Consider the following 13,214-nt stretch of genomic DNA (forward strand, 5'->3'; position numbering starts at 1 on the left):
TTTGTAGGCATCATGGTTCCAATAAAGAAGAACAACCTACAACCACTGAAATGGCGACTGCGCCGAGTTTCCAACATCGTTCGGGGTTCCAACGGCAACCTTGGTACCAAGCATCGTCAACGATTAATTGCAAGCCCCCACTGGGCTGCATTAGACAGCTACGATACTTTGTAGCCGTGAATACCAGGGGGCGAACCACAAGTTCTGTTCAACCCAAGTCAAGTCTATCAATGATTGCTACTGTTTTGCTTTGCTTCATTAGGGTTGTGAACACCAATCCACATCCACTATCCTGGATAGTGTCAACCTAAGAAGTCTCGCGAACTAGTTTCATCATCTAACTGCAACAAAATCAATTACAAAGCCCCCATGGTGGCAATTGTCGGCAGCGTGCGCTGCATCCTAGAGAGTATTCTACGGGGGCTGACCCTTAAGTTACGCTATTCCGCCATGTTTGTTTTCTAGATTCCAACTAATTTATATTCTGCAACAGATTTTATGTGTCATCCAGCGTAAGCTAGTCAATCGTTCGTGGGCTTTATTATTGCTTCGTAGAATCGTCATCCTTCGCCATATTTCAGCTTCAACGGCCTCTGAATGGAAGCTACTTCCATTATCTAGCCAGCGAGCCAACGTTAGGTTACGTGTACTCTGTTCACGCTCAAGTTCCGGTCTATTCTTCCACAGGTCCTACCAGTCAACAACAGTGCATGAATTCATCGAAGACTTGTTTGTTTCTGTTGAGTAAACTCAAGGCCACTGTCTAGCCTGCGTTTCAATAGTAGCGGTTCTCGCGGAAGACAAGGCCTCCGTTCTAATGACTATCGCCATAGTCAGACGCCGGATCATAGCGGTTCTAACATCACACTACAGCAATCCATCATCGACGTAACGTTCTGCAGCGCGTCGCTGATGGATAACATGAATTGGCGAGTTTGTCAGTAGTACACACATAGCGACCACCAGGCGATCCACTACACCATTGGTCGTCGGAATTACATTGTAACGGGGAGAGTGAGGACTGGCGAGCAGAAGTGGAAAATAAAGGACTTTGACAACGACCTTTTTGTGGAAACACTTCGTACCAGGGGGTGGGCGTAGCGTAGTTGGTAAATCGATTGCCTTGTACGCAGCGCACCTGGGTTGGAGTCCCGACCCCGCACATAGGGTTAGAAATTTTTCATAAGAGATTTTTCTAACCCGAAGAGGCGAATGACCTTAAGGTGAAAACCTGTATAATCGAAATAAAAAAAAATTTCGAATGCTGATGAGCTATCAAAAACATTAGCGAGAGCGTGTGACGTAACAATGCCGAGGAAAATTAAGCTAAAGGGCTGAAAGCGAAGAAAGCTCCCGGTTCCCTAATGTGGCACTGAAGAACGATCCTGGTGTTTCCGGACATGTTCAGTATAGTTCCACCGAAATGCTTGGATGAATAAAAGTAGCATTCATGGCAGATGGAAGACCTAGAAGCTGGTGTTACTGCCAAAACCAGGGAAGCCACCAGGAGATCCAGCGTCGTATCGGCCTGTAGGCCTGCTAGACACTCTTGGTAAACTTCTGAAAAGGGTTCAACAGGTTGCTAAACTACGTTGAAAGTGAGAACGGACTATCGCAAAGGCAGTTCGGATTCCGGAAAGGGATCTCGGTGGATGCCATCCGCACAGTCATCGCGAGCGCGGAGGAACCATCACAGCAAAAGAGAAGGGGTAATCGCTCCTGCGCCGTGGTTACGATCGACGAGAAGAACGTGCAAGGTTCTGAGAAGTTATTTTCAGAACCAAGTGCTGGTCTACGAGACGAGCAAAAGGGCACAGGTTGATTAGGGTAACGGCGAGAGTACCACAGGGCACCTTATTCGGCACAACGCTCTGGAATATAATGTACAACGGTGTATTAACACTGCAACGGCCTAGAGGAGTCGAAACCTTCGGATTTGAAGATGACGTTGTCCAAAAGATAACTGGCGAGACCCCCGAGGCAGTGGAGATGTTGATGGCAGAGACAATAGGTATTGTGGAAACCTGGATGGCTGATGTCAAGTTGCAGTTGGCTCACCACAAGACGGGGGTAGTGTTGGTCAGCAACCGTAAAAAAATCCAGCGTGTCGTGATCAACGGCGGCGGACACTCAATCTCATCCATGCGTATGCTGAGATATCTGGGTGTTATAGTCGATGATCGGTTAAATTACAACAGCCATGTTGACTATGTATGTGAGAAGGCTGCGAGGATAATATTGGGGAAGCAAGATGCAGGACAAGACGACTCCTAGCGGATGTCTCATTCTCAATACTGAGGTATGGTGTACCGGCCTGGGCTGCTGCACTGAACTCAACACGGAACCGGACAAAGTTGAAAAGCACGTTTCGCTTAATGGCTGTTTGTGTCGCAAGCGCATACAGAACTATATGGTCGGAGGTCGTTGCGTCATTGCCGAAATGATTCCCACTAACTGCATCACTCTGGCTGAGGACGTGGATTGCTACCAGCGGTGGAATACACGAAGCGCAAAGAGACTGGTCAGAGCGGACTCGTTGGCTAAGTGGCAGCAAGCGTGGGACAACGCGGAGAAAGGAAGGTGGACTCACCGATCCATCCCAAATGTGTCGGTGTGTAGGAAGCATGGCGAGGTGTACTTTCATTTGATGCAGTTTTTGTCCAGGCACGGATGTTTCCGGAAGTACCTGCATCAATTTGGACATGCTTCGTCACCCCTTTGCCCGGAGTGCCTAAACGTGTAGAGACACAGGAACACGTAGTCTTGGAATGCCCTAGGTTCGAAGAAGTTCGAAGGGGTTTGTCTAGTGTACCGGATAGATCATGTGTAGGCTAGATCCACCTCCGTGGATTGGAGCGAGTAGATCGCGTCGAATAGCGAGCAGTGGCCATTGAGGCGCCAGTGAACCGGAAGTTATGCTCCATCTGGAGCTTCTGGACAGACCTCAGCACCTACTGGCGGGCCCGTTGAGTAGGCTACGTCCACCGACGGGAACTAGATCGAGTAGATCGGGACGACGCGGGGGAGCTAAATGGTTTACGGAAACGAATCGGGAGAAATCTACCGTCGGGGAATTCACAGTAGGGCAGATTCACCGCTGTGGACTATCCGACTATATCGTGACAAAATGGGAGCTAATTGGCTCACAAAACAAACACCGGTACCGAGAGAAATTCCGCTGCCGGGGAACTCTCAGTCGGAGTAGGGTAGTTCACCGCCGGATAATATTTGAGTCGTTGGAGCGGGTATCGGTGTCGGGAGAAATTACTCCGTCGGTGAGTAGGGTAATGTCACCGGAGGGGACTATCCGAGTAGATCGTGGTAAGGCCGGGAGCTGAATGACTCACGGAAACAGAAGCTAAATGGCTCATGGAATCAGCATCTAAGCGGCTCACGGGGACGAGAGATAAATGGTGACGTAATAGATGGAGACAAGAAGCACGAGAAGAGTCGAGAGTTAAACCAAAGTTCAAAGGTCGAGCCATTTCATGAATGAAGTGAGGCTCCGAGATATAGCAAAAGAAAGAGGTGCGACGAAAGAACAACGTCCCCCCACCACGAATTAATACCCTGTTGTGGTTCCGTGGGGAAGAAGAGTGATAAAAGAGAAAGAAGTGTTTCTAGTGGTTAGGCACGAATGTGAATCGAAGTGCCGGGATTTTGAAGCCTTTTAAGACTTACAATAAAAAAACTACATTAAGCCACAAGTCTTAAGTGGTGAGCAGGGTTCTAGCAACAAAGTAACCCGGGTTGGTACTTTCCTGGTTTTCGAAATCTGAGCATGTCACCCCAAAACTCATCCAGTTTGCGCAGGTACTTTGCTGGAAGCCCCGAGCAGAGTTAACAAAGGTTCACGACAGCCGCAGCAGTTGATCCAGTAGCAGCAGTAGCAGTAGAAGTGGTAGAGCCAGCGGAGTCGTTCGGGTCTTGTTTTATCGACGCCGGCTGCATAGCAGTTGGCAAAGTCGAATTTAAGTCTCCCGTACATGACGTCGATGGTCCACCATAACAGCACCAAACAGCATACTTTAGAGAGGGGAAGGAGTCTGTGTGACTAGAAAGGCTTTCGATTGAAATTTAGGTGATTTCAAGGAGGCCGGTATGTTCGGAAACCAATAATTTTACCCCACAGCAACACTGTCGATCTCCCTCAGCCTATTGATATAAATCTAACCGTCGCTTGCGAACAGCTCTCTGATCTGTCGCTCCATTTGATCTGCTCTCAGCAACTGGATTTCATCAGCTGGGGCAGCTGTGCCCAGGCAGCAACTCAACTGTGCCCGTGAACGAAGACAGTTTGATTTTTATATCCGTGTTTTTATCCGAAATTCGCTTAACACCGGATGTTTTTGTTGGACACACAACGGTTAATACAACTATGGAAAAAATTCGAACTTACTCTACATCGGACGGACTAGCTTCTTTGTAGTTGAGTCTGTACTGCAATTTATTTCCGGGAAGTTTCGTTACTTCGTACCGCAGCTTAGCTTGCTTGTTGATGATTTCATTGAGTTCGGCGATAAGCCCGGCACGCTCGCTCTCTGTTAGCGCTTTTAGCGTTATATCCACGTACAACGTATTCGTAAATTGATTCTTTAGTTCCTCGTGGCTTTGTTCCAGAATAGCCTTTCCCTGTAATCAATCATAGCGCATGGTTGGTAAAAAAAACCTCTTCGTATCAATTAGCATCTTACATCATCCAGAACGACAACTTTATCGCTCAAACATTCCGCTTCGTCAAGGTGATGCGTTGCCAGAATGACCGCACGATCTTTGCGCAGCGTCTGAATCAGCTCCCAAATGTTCTTTCTGGCCTTGGTATCGACACTACTGCACGGTTCGTCGAGTATAACCAAGTTCGGCGATCCGAGGAATGCGATCGCAATGCACAGCCTTCGTTTGAAGCCTCCGGACAGTTCGGACGCGTGGTAGTTTTTGTACTTACCCATCTTGAGGTTATCTAGAGTTCGCTGAACTTCGGTTTCAAACCCTTTGGTTAGTTTGATGCGTGCGTACAGCTGTAGATGCTCTTTGGTGGTGAGGTTAGGAATGAGGATATTGTTTTGCGAACATAATCCGATTTTTTCCGCATTGTTCCGTAGACCGGATATGAGATCGTAGTCCAGTGGAAGATGAACGTCGCCAACTGCTGGCAGAATCTGACCGGTTAGAAGTTTTCTGCGTAAAAGAAAAAGAATTAGAAACTTGAACTCTTTAGAGGGACAGATAATATTTACATAATTGTGCTCTTTCCAGCGCCGTTGCGACCGAGGAGACATGTAACCTCGCTCCTTTTGAAGGTTACCGAAACGTTATCCAAAGCCTTTTTATCGTTTTCGTAAATCACGTCAACGTTTCGTAATTCCGCTCCAACGTTTTTATCCAGTTTTGCTCTGACAACCTGGTTGAAGGTTGTATCCTCTGGAATGCAGATCAAAATTAGTGAACGACTATAGAATTGCGGCTAACATCCTCCTACCATGAGTCATCTTTTCATAAAACAGTCCAATGAGGAAATAAACTACAGTATCCAATACCATCATCACTATTCCAAACATGAGATCATTCTCCTCCATTGAACCACTGAATGCGGAGACAAAATCGGCACCACGATACTGCAGTTCCATTCGCATTATGTACCTCCAAGCGTAACAGAAGCCCGTCGAAAATGATAAACTCTATGATGAACAGAAATTAGTACGGTAATCTACGAATGTGTAACTTGGCAGCAACCATCAACTTACCGCCACAAATTGCCACCCAGAATTAAGAACAGCCCCTAGTGAGATTATTATGATGTACGGTAGGAATGTCGCGAGGAACAAAATTACTGTCGAAACGGATCCGATACTAGCGGAAGCAAAAAACATTGAACACATGTAGCAGAAAGCCATTAGACAAAGGCCGAATACTAGCAGGTACACGAACAAGAATATTTTACTGGAATGTACTAGAATTCCACCGCCATAAAGAATGATCAGGCATAGTACGAATACAATGCATAGTTCTATTAATGTAGTTATCGCCCATGACATAGAGTCGGAGTTGGACTTGAGACCCATTGATCGCATAATCTGGAAAAAAGGTTCGTTAACTCCATGTACTAGTCACATACGTATCGTTAACTGTATTACCATAATATTACCACTTTCCTTCATCCAGATCTTCTGCCGTACTGACGATGACACGTGCACGATTAGGGCAATGAAGAAGCACATCTGAATCGATTGAGTCAGGTACAGACCTTTCTTGAAGCTACAAAAAACCTAAATTACAATCTATTTCCTTAAAAAAAACTCGAAAACCACCTACTTGTCCTTCACGTATTTCGGATATGGGAATTCTTTAGTGTAGAACTTTTCTTTAGAAACGTTATAGACGATTTCCTGGTTCGTCTTTCCAGACCCACCACCCAGCAAGAGACTCATAAAGTTGAACTGTGGTGCCCGCTTACGGCGACTAGGAGTCGCTTCCGTAGTAGACGACGAATCGTTTGAATCAAACGCTTCCTCACCGGCTACCTCATCGTCTACCTCATCCTCCTCTTCGTCGTCGTCGTCGTTAAAATCTAAAAAGTCATCGAGGGCCGATTTGTTGCTGAATTTGTTCAGATCCGACTGAGAAATGGTTACTTTTTTGCTCAGGTTAGCGAACAGCGAGTCCAGTTCCTCCGTAGTACTGTTCGATGCAGCTGTTGTGCTTTCTTCGACGTCGTCGTCGTCATCATCAGCTTCCTCATCGACTGCTTCACCACCACCAAGTGCAAGACCTAAATCAGCAGCCAAACCCGCAACCATGCTTGTTTCGGCTTCGACCTTCTCTTTCTTTAGTGCTTTGATTATTCCCATATCTACTGCATGCTGAATTTGGATAAACCCACGATGGTACCTCATATCTAGCTCGAAACTAGCCTCCGGTCCGGGAAACCAGAATCGGTTTCGGTTCTCCTCCGTCACCGGAGTATCGTCCGTTCGCATCCGAATCTTGTACAATATGTCATTTTGATTCGTTCCATTTTCAAAAACCAATCCAGCGAAAAATAACTTCTTCTGATTCAATTTGAATGCTTCCTCCTCTAGGGCAGCTTCCGTTGCAACCGGTACGAAGCGATCAGTAGAGAAGCATTCGAAAATGCTTGCTATCGTGTTCAGTATAGTAGCAACCGTTTCTTCATTCATGATTCCATTCAACAGAGACTCAATCAGCTCAATGTTGACGTTTCCGCCGGTGATCAACTGCACAATCGGAGACTTTGCTAGTTCGATCAGATTCTGGAAGCTCGCTCGGAACGATTCGTCCGTGTGCAGCAGACCAACTGTAGTGTTCAACCCTTTGAAGAAGTCCCGCAGACGACCCATGTCAACGAAGGTTTGATTGGCCTAAATTTCAAAAAATAATATGAACGAACTTGTGAATAACATAATAAAACTTACGAATTTAACGATTTCATCATTTCTCTCGCTGGACGGTCCGTACAGAATCTTGCCCTGCAGAATCGGCTTCAACGTTTTCCAGGTTATCTTCCCGTTGTTACTGTTGGTAACATCAAGGTACAGCTGTTTACAGTATGGCGTCGGCATTGCCGCCAGCTCGTCCGGATCTGCCCCGTTGAAGTCCTGCGAGTACAGTACGTTGTTGATGAACCGAATGTTATCACTTCGGGGGAATGCTTTGCCGCACAATATTTTGCCGGAGTTGGAAAACATCTGATTGTCGGCGAACAGTTTTTCGATGTTGAAGCTCTCTCCGACGATCGCTTGGATCTCGGGGAACATGTTGACTAGCTTATCGGCGTTCGCTGGAAGCAAAAGCCAACATAAGTTCACAAGTTCTGAAAATTATTTGTAAACCAACTTACTTTCAATCTCCTTGAAACGCGGATTAGTAACGATAGCGGTGACCGTTCCTATTAGATTCCTTTCCCGAGCTAAATTCACCACCGGATCGTAGATTTGCGGGGTATCCAGGAAAATCTGAATAATGTCCAGTAGGGGTGTTACGGGGGCCCGCTCGAAGAGGCTGACTTCCTCGAACTTCTGCGGACTACTGCACTCGTTTTCGATGGTACAGACGTACGACTGGAAGAACGGGAGGATTCCATTACTCTGCAGCTGCCGGGTCGGGAACTGACAGTCGCCGATCTCTTCCGCTTGGAACCGATTCCGCAGAATGTACAACGATAGGAATACCAAACAGGGCCACGCGTACTGGACGATGGTCATCCACTGGAATGAGACAGTATTTAGGTTTGGGTATAATAGCTCTGGAACTTCTATAGGATTCAGAAATGGTCGATGGTTATTTTTTTTCTGATAAGACTCGGACGGAACCCGACAATTTCAAATTTGGTGAACCCGAATTCGAACCGGGAAATTTTGAATGTGAAGAACTTGGACTCGACGCATATTGAATTACTGTTTTTACCTAATTATGGTTAGTGAAATTCAACTGTGATAAGATAAACTTGAACAAAAAATTGCTTGATATCTCTTGGGTGTATTAACATCTAATTACTATTGATAGAGTTGACCGAGTTTTATGTTTTATGTGGCTAATGAATTGGATATTTTTCTAGGTCATATCTATGGAGTCGGGGACACCACAGTTTATAAATACATGAGTTATTCTGGATTGTGTTAGAGTAAATGTAACCACCGTTGTCAAGCATAAATACACACGGCAAAGGGGCAAGGGTCCAGGGATTTTAAGAACCCCGCACTTAGCATAGATTTAAAATCATACTAACTGTCTGCATTGCACAGTGGTCCAGAATGCAAATTTAGCAGGAATTTTAACTTTTTGCTAAAATTAAATGATTTAGTCTTGCAACATGTTTGCAAGGCCCTTCTTTTTGTTTAAACCGATGCTAGGGTGGTTCTAAATTTAGCAATATTTACAATAGAACTTTTTAACGGTTTGAGATAGAGCTTTACTGTCTTCGATCAAGTTGTAGAGCAACACATTTTAGACAAATTTGCTGAAGACAAGCCAGCTCTAGCTTTTATATTTTCCATTATACGATTCAAATGTAAGCTTTAGGGTGTTCCTTAAAAAACAGTTTTATTTCTATAACTTTTGAAGTTTTTATTTTACGCTAAAGCACCCTTTAGACAACTTAAAGATTATTTTAGGGCACATAATTTGCTTTAAAACACCAGCTACTTAATTTTTTTCGTTTTGAAGTTATAAGAATTTTTATATAAAAAATATAACTTTTTCAAATAGAATTTTCTTCGATTCGGGCACTCAACATTGAATACTGTTGCTTTCATATGAAATAGCATGCTTTGTAGTATAGATCACCAAAAAATGGCAAATGCGATATTTTTTTATATCTTGCAATATTTACTCAAAAAATTGTTTATTTTTAGTAAAAAGTATATATAACTTTGTAACGAGCGAAGCTAGAGGTTCAATATATTAGGACGAAATGCTCTTGTTCAAAATAACTGAAAGTATTTCTAAAGTGATCTTAATGAAAAATCAAAACTGCAAAAGTTATACAAAGAAAACCATTTTTTAAGAAACACCCTAAATTTTTTTGGTAAATTTCTTATAAAATGAAAAGTATACGACATAGAGTTTCAGTGTCTTCGACAAAGTTTTTTCAAAATTTCATTATCTTCAATTTTGTGGTAGACTGCGAAACTCTATCTAGAACCATTAAAAAGTAATTTTTTTTATTTTAAAATATTTAGAACCACCCTACCCACTATTTAAAATAGTAGAAAAGTATTATAAAGTGCAATATTTTATCATGAAAACGAAACTACATTTTTTATATTGTTCACCGTGAAAGTAATTGGAACATATTACAAAGAGTCAATTCATGAAAAACCAAATTTTTAATATAACTTTTTCAGTTTTCATTTTTTTACAACCTATCCTTCAGATGTTTTTCAGAGTTGTTAAAGACGAACATTTTCTTCTAATACATCAAAACTCTAGCTTTTATTGTTCAGAAGATATAAGCACTTAATATTTCAAACATAGATTTTTTAATCAATTTTATGAAATTTTAAAAAATATCGTGTTCGCCATTTTTTGCTCAATTATAACTCTAATCATGACCTGGTTTATAGTTGAAAAAGAATTATGTTTTATTTGCCCCAAATGAGTGATATTGTTATTCAAAACAACCCCATTTTTGGCGAAAAAGTGCTCATAACTTTTCAACGCAAATAACTAGATATATAGTGCCATGAAACAAATTATTCGCCTTGAAACAATTTTAAAGTTGTCTGAAGACTACTTCAGTTTTTAATGAATACAGCAAAAGTTATTGGAATAAAACTGTATTTCGAAGAAACACCCTAAGCTCCGACTTTAAATTTATTGTAAAATAAAAAGTATGATAGATAGTGCTTACATGTCTTCAGCAAACTTTTCCAAAATTTGTCGTTCTACAACTTCGCTGAAGGTCGTTTGGCTCTAGGTAGAATGATTAAAAAGTTAATTTTTTGATCTTGGTAAACAAACTGTGTGAACTTTTTCTCCCGTCGCCCTTGAAACATCTTTCGCATATGACAATTTTCGAAAGTTTGTCGTTAATCCATAAATTTTTGTGATTATTATTTTTCACGCATTTAACAATGCGGGATTGACTTCGATTGTTTATTTCTGACAGCATAGCATCTAACTGATAGGCGCTGCGACATTTACGGTGCAAAGGTTTCCACGAAATTCAGAAGTGATCGCAGCTCATTTTTATCGTTGAGGGAGAAAAACAGTCCAGTACCATTGTGTGTGTTGTTTACATTGCAATACAAATATTACTACCTAATACCTTAAGACTAAATGATGGTGCTCACTAACTAGTATAAGCGTCGCTGGTTTGTATGCTGATGATTCCAAAAAATCATGAATCATTTAAAAATAATGCATCGGAATAAAGATGCATTATTTTTAAAACAAAACAACACTAAACCCCCAGAAAGTCTTAAAAAATGAATTATCCAAAATAGAAAAATCTGAACAAGAAAATTTTCGCTGTGAACAAGTTTACGCTTTTTTAGAAATTGCTCTTGAATAAAGTTTGAACCGCCATTTTAGACCCACAGACCCAAAACAAGTGGTTTCAATGATTTGTATAGGAGCTGTCAAGTTGTTCCCCCTCTGTGTATTTTATACAGCAAAAATATCTGAGAACGAGTTACAGGGAATGAATACTTCTGTCTGAAAAAATATACACTGAAAAAAATGTTGTGCCATTTTTCAAAAAAACAAAAATTTATGATAAAAATTTAAATCGCGAAAAAACCCATTTTTTTAATTTTTTTTATATTTTGTTACCAAAAACCTAAAGAGAAAAAGAAACATTTTGAATGTGATTGCATGATGGAGAAAAAATCGGTAAAAAAGTTTTCCTAACAATAACTTCGTACATGTTTTTAAATTTCATACTAATAAACATACAAAATTGTAATTCTATTACAGAATATAATTCTAAGCACCATTTAAAATCAAAATGCATTTAACAAAAATCTTCCAAAATGCGATAGTTTTCGAGATATTTGAAATTTTGCTCCTTCAAAAATAATTAATTCGTGTAATTATGCTCTTTTTAAAAGTTATTCGCGTTACCCCGTCAAAAAATGTCAAAAATTTATCGTTTATCGTTTTAAAGACGTAAAAGCAACTTTTTAGTGTATTTGGATCCTGGAGAAGCTTTCAATAAAAAGTTTTCCTAACAACAACTTTTGACATTTTTTTTATAATTCTTACTATTTGCAGTCAAAATACAATTTTCTTTTTGAATATGATTCTAAACGCCATTTTAAATCGAAATGCTCTTAACAAAAAATTTCTAAAATGTAGTAGTTCTCGAGATATTTTAACTTTTGTTTTAACAACACAATTATTTTGTTTTATTACGACCTTTTCATAAGTTAGTCGCGTTTCTCCATCAACAATAATAGGTTTTTCAAAAGTGTTTCCTGCAACTTTCTCTTTGACATCAAGGCGATATTGTGAAACATTTTAAAGTTACATGAAAACAACCAACATATGATTCAGCTAGGGTGATGAGCCTATTTTCACCATACTAAGCAAGGTGCCGCACTAATTCGGTAATTTCTTGCCTTACAATCAATGGAATGCGTAAAAATTGACATCAACCGCTTTGCTTCGTTGTTAAGAACCAATATAATAACACAAATGCGTTGAAAACAGTAAAATTCTCGTATTTGAGCACAATAAAAACCCGAATCGAGTGCCCCTATTGTTGCGCTACCATTTGACTCAATGCGTTGAACAAAGATGGCAGATACTGCTCTAACCAACGGCTTCAAACGGGTAGGGTGATAATAGAAACATGGCGCAAATAGGCTCATCACCCTATATAGTTTAATCAACAGACCCTATGGTTGAAATATATTTTGGTTGCTTTCATGTAACTTTCAAATGGTTTACAATATCGCCTTGATGTCAAAGAGAAAGTTGCACGAAAGTTTACGGGCCTTTTGAAAAACCTATTATTGTTGATGGAGAAACGCGACTAACTTATGAAAAGGTCGTAATAAAACAAAATAATTGTGTTGTTAAAACAAAAGTTAAAATATCTCGAGAACTACTACATTTTAGAAAATTTTTGTTAAGAGCATTTCGATTTAAAATAACGTTTAGAATCATATTCAAAAAGAAAATTGTATTTTTGACTACAAATAGTAAGAATTATAAAAAAATGTCAAAAGTTGTTGTTAGGAAAACTTTTTTATTGAAAGCTTCTCCATGATCCAAATAAACTAAAAAGGTTGCTTTTACGTCTTTAAAACGATAAACATTAAATTTTTGACATATTTTGATGGGGTAACGCGAATAACTTTTAAAAAGAGCATAATTACACGAATTAATTGTTTTTGAAGTAACAAAATTTCAAATATCTCGAAAACTATCGCATTTTGGAAGATTTTTGTTAAATGCATTTTGATTTTAAATGGTGCTTAGATTTATATTCTGTAATAAAATTACAATTTTGTATGTCAATTAGTATGAAATTTAAAAACATGTACGAAGTTATTGTTAAAAAAACTTTTTTACCGATTTTTTCTCCATCATGCAATCACAATCAAAATGTTTCTTTTCTCTTTAGGTTTTTGGTAACAAAATATAAAAAATTTTAAAAATGGGTTTTTTCGCAATTTAAATTTTTATCATAAATTTTTGATTTTTTTGAAAAATGACAACATTTTTTTCAGTGTATATTTTTTTTCGGA

At 40.3% G+C, this 13,214-nt stretch overlaps 1 protein-coding gene across 1 annotated transcript in view; it reads right to left on the minus strand.

Annotated features, from left to right (window-relative positions):
• The window catches only part of LOC131688855 (glucosylceramide transporter ABCA12-like), a 38,153-nt gene that overhangs the window by 7,482 nt on the left and 17,457 nt on the right, over window positions 1–13,214 (minus strand). The window contains exons 3-11 of the mRNA XM_058973430.1: window positions 7,859–8,225; window positions 7,434–7,798; window positions 6,313–7,379; window positions 6,135–6,255; window positions 5,745–6,074; window positions 5,480–5,678; window positions 5,238–5,421; window positions 4,695–5,178; window positions 4,400–4,632 (exon numbers count right to left, since the gene is read on the minus strand). Of these exons, the coding sequence (XP_058829413.1) occupies window positions 4,400–4,632; window positions 4,695–5,178; window positions 5,238–5,421; window positions 5,480–5,678; window positions 5,745–6,074; window positions 6,135–6,255; window positions 6,313–7,379; window positions 7,434–7,798; window positions 7,859–8,225 (3,350 nt within the window). The remainder of the gene's footprint in view (window positions 1–4,399; window positions 4,633–4,694; window positions 5,179–5,237; window positions 5,422–5,479; window positions 5,679–5,744; window positions 6,075–6,134; window positions 6,256–6,312; window positions 7,380–7,433; window positions 7,799–7,858; window positions 8,226–13,214) is intronic.

This window comes from Topomyia yanbarensis, chromosome 3 (genome assembly GCF_030247195.1).
Source record: "Topomyia yanbarensis strain Yona2022 chromosome 3, ASM3024719v1, whole genome shotgun sequence".
NCBI lineage: Eukaryota > Metazoa > Arthropoda > Insecta > Diptera > Culicidae > Topomyia > Topomyia yanbarensis.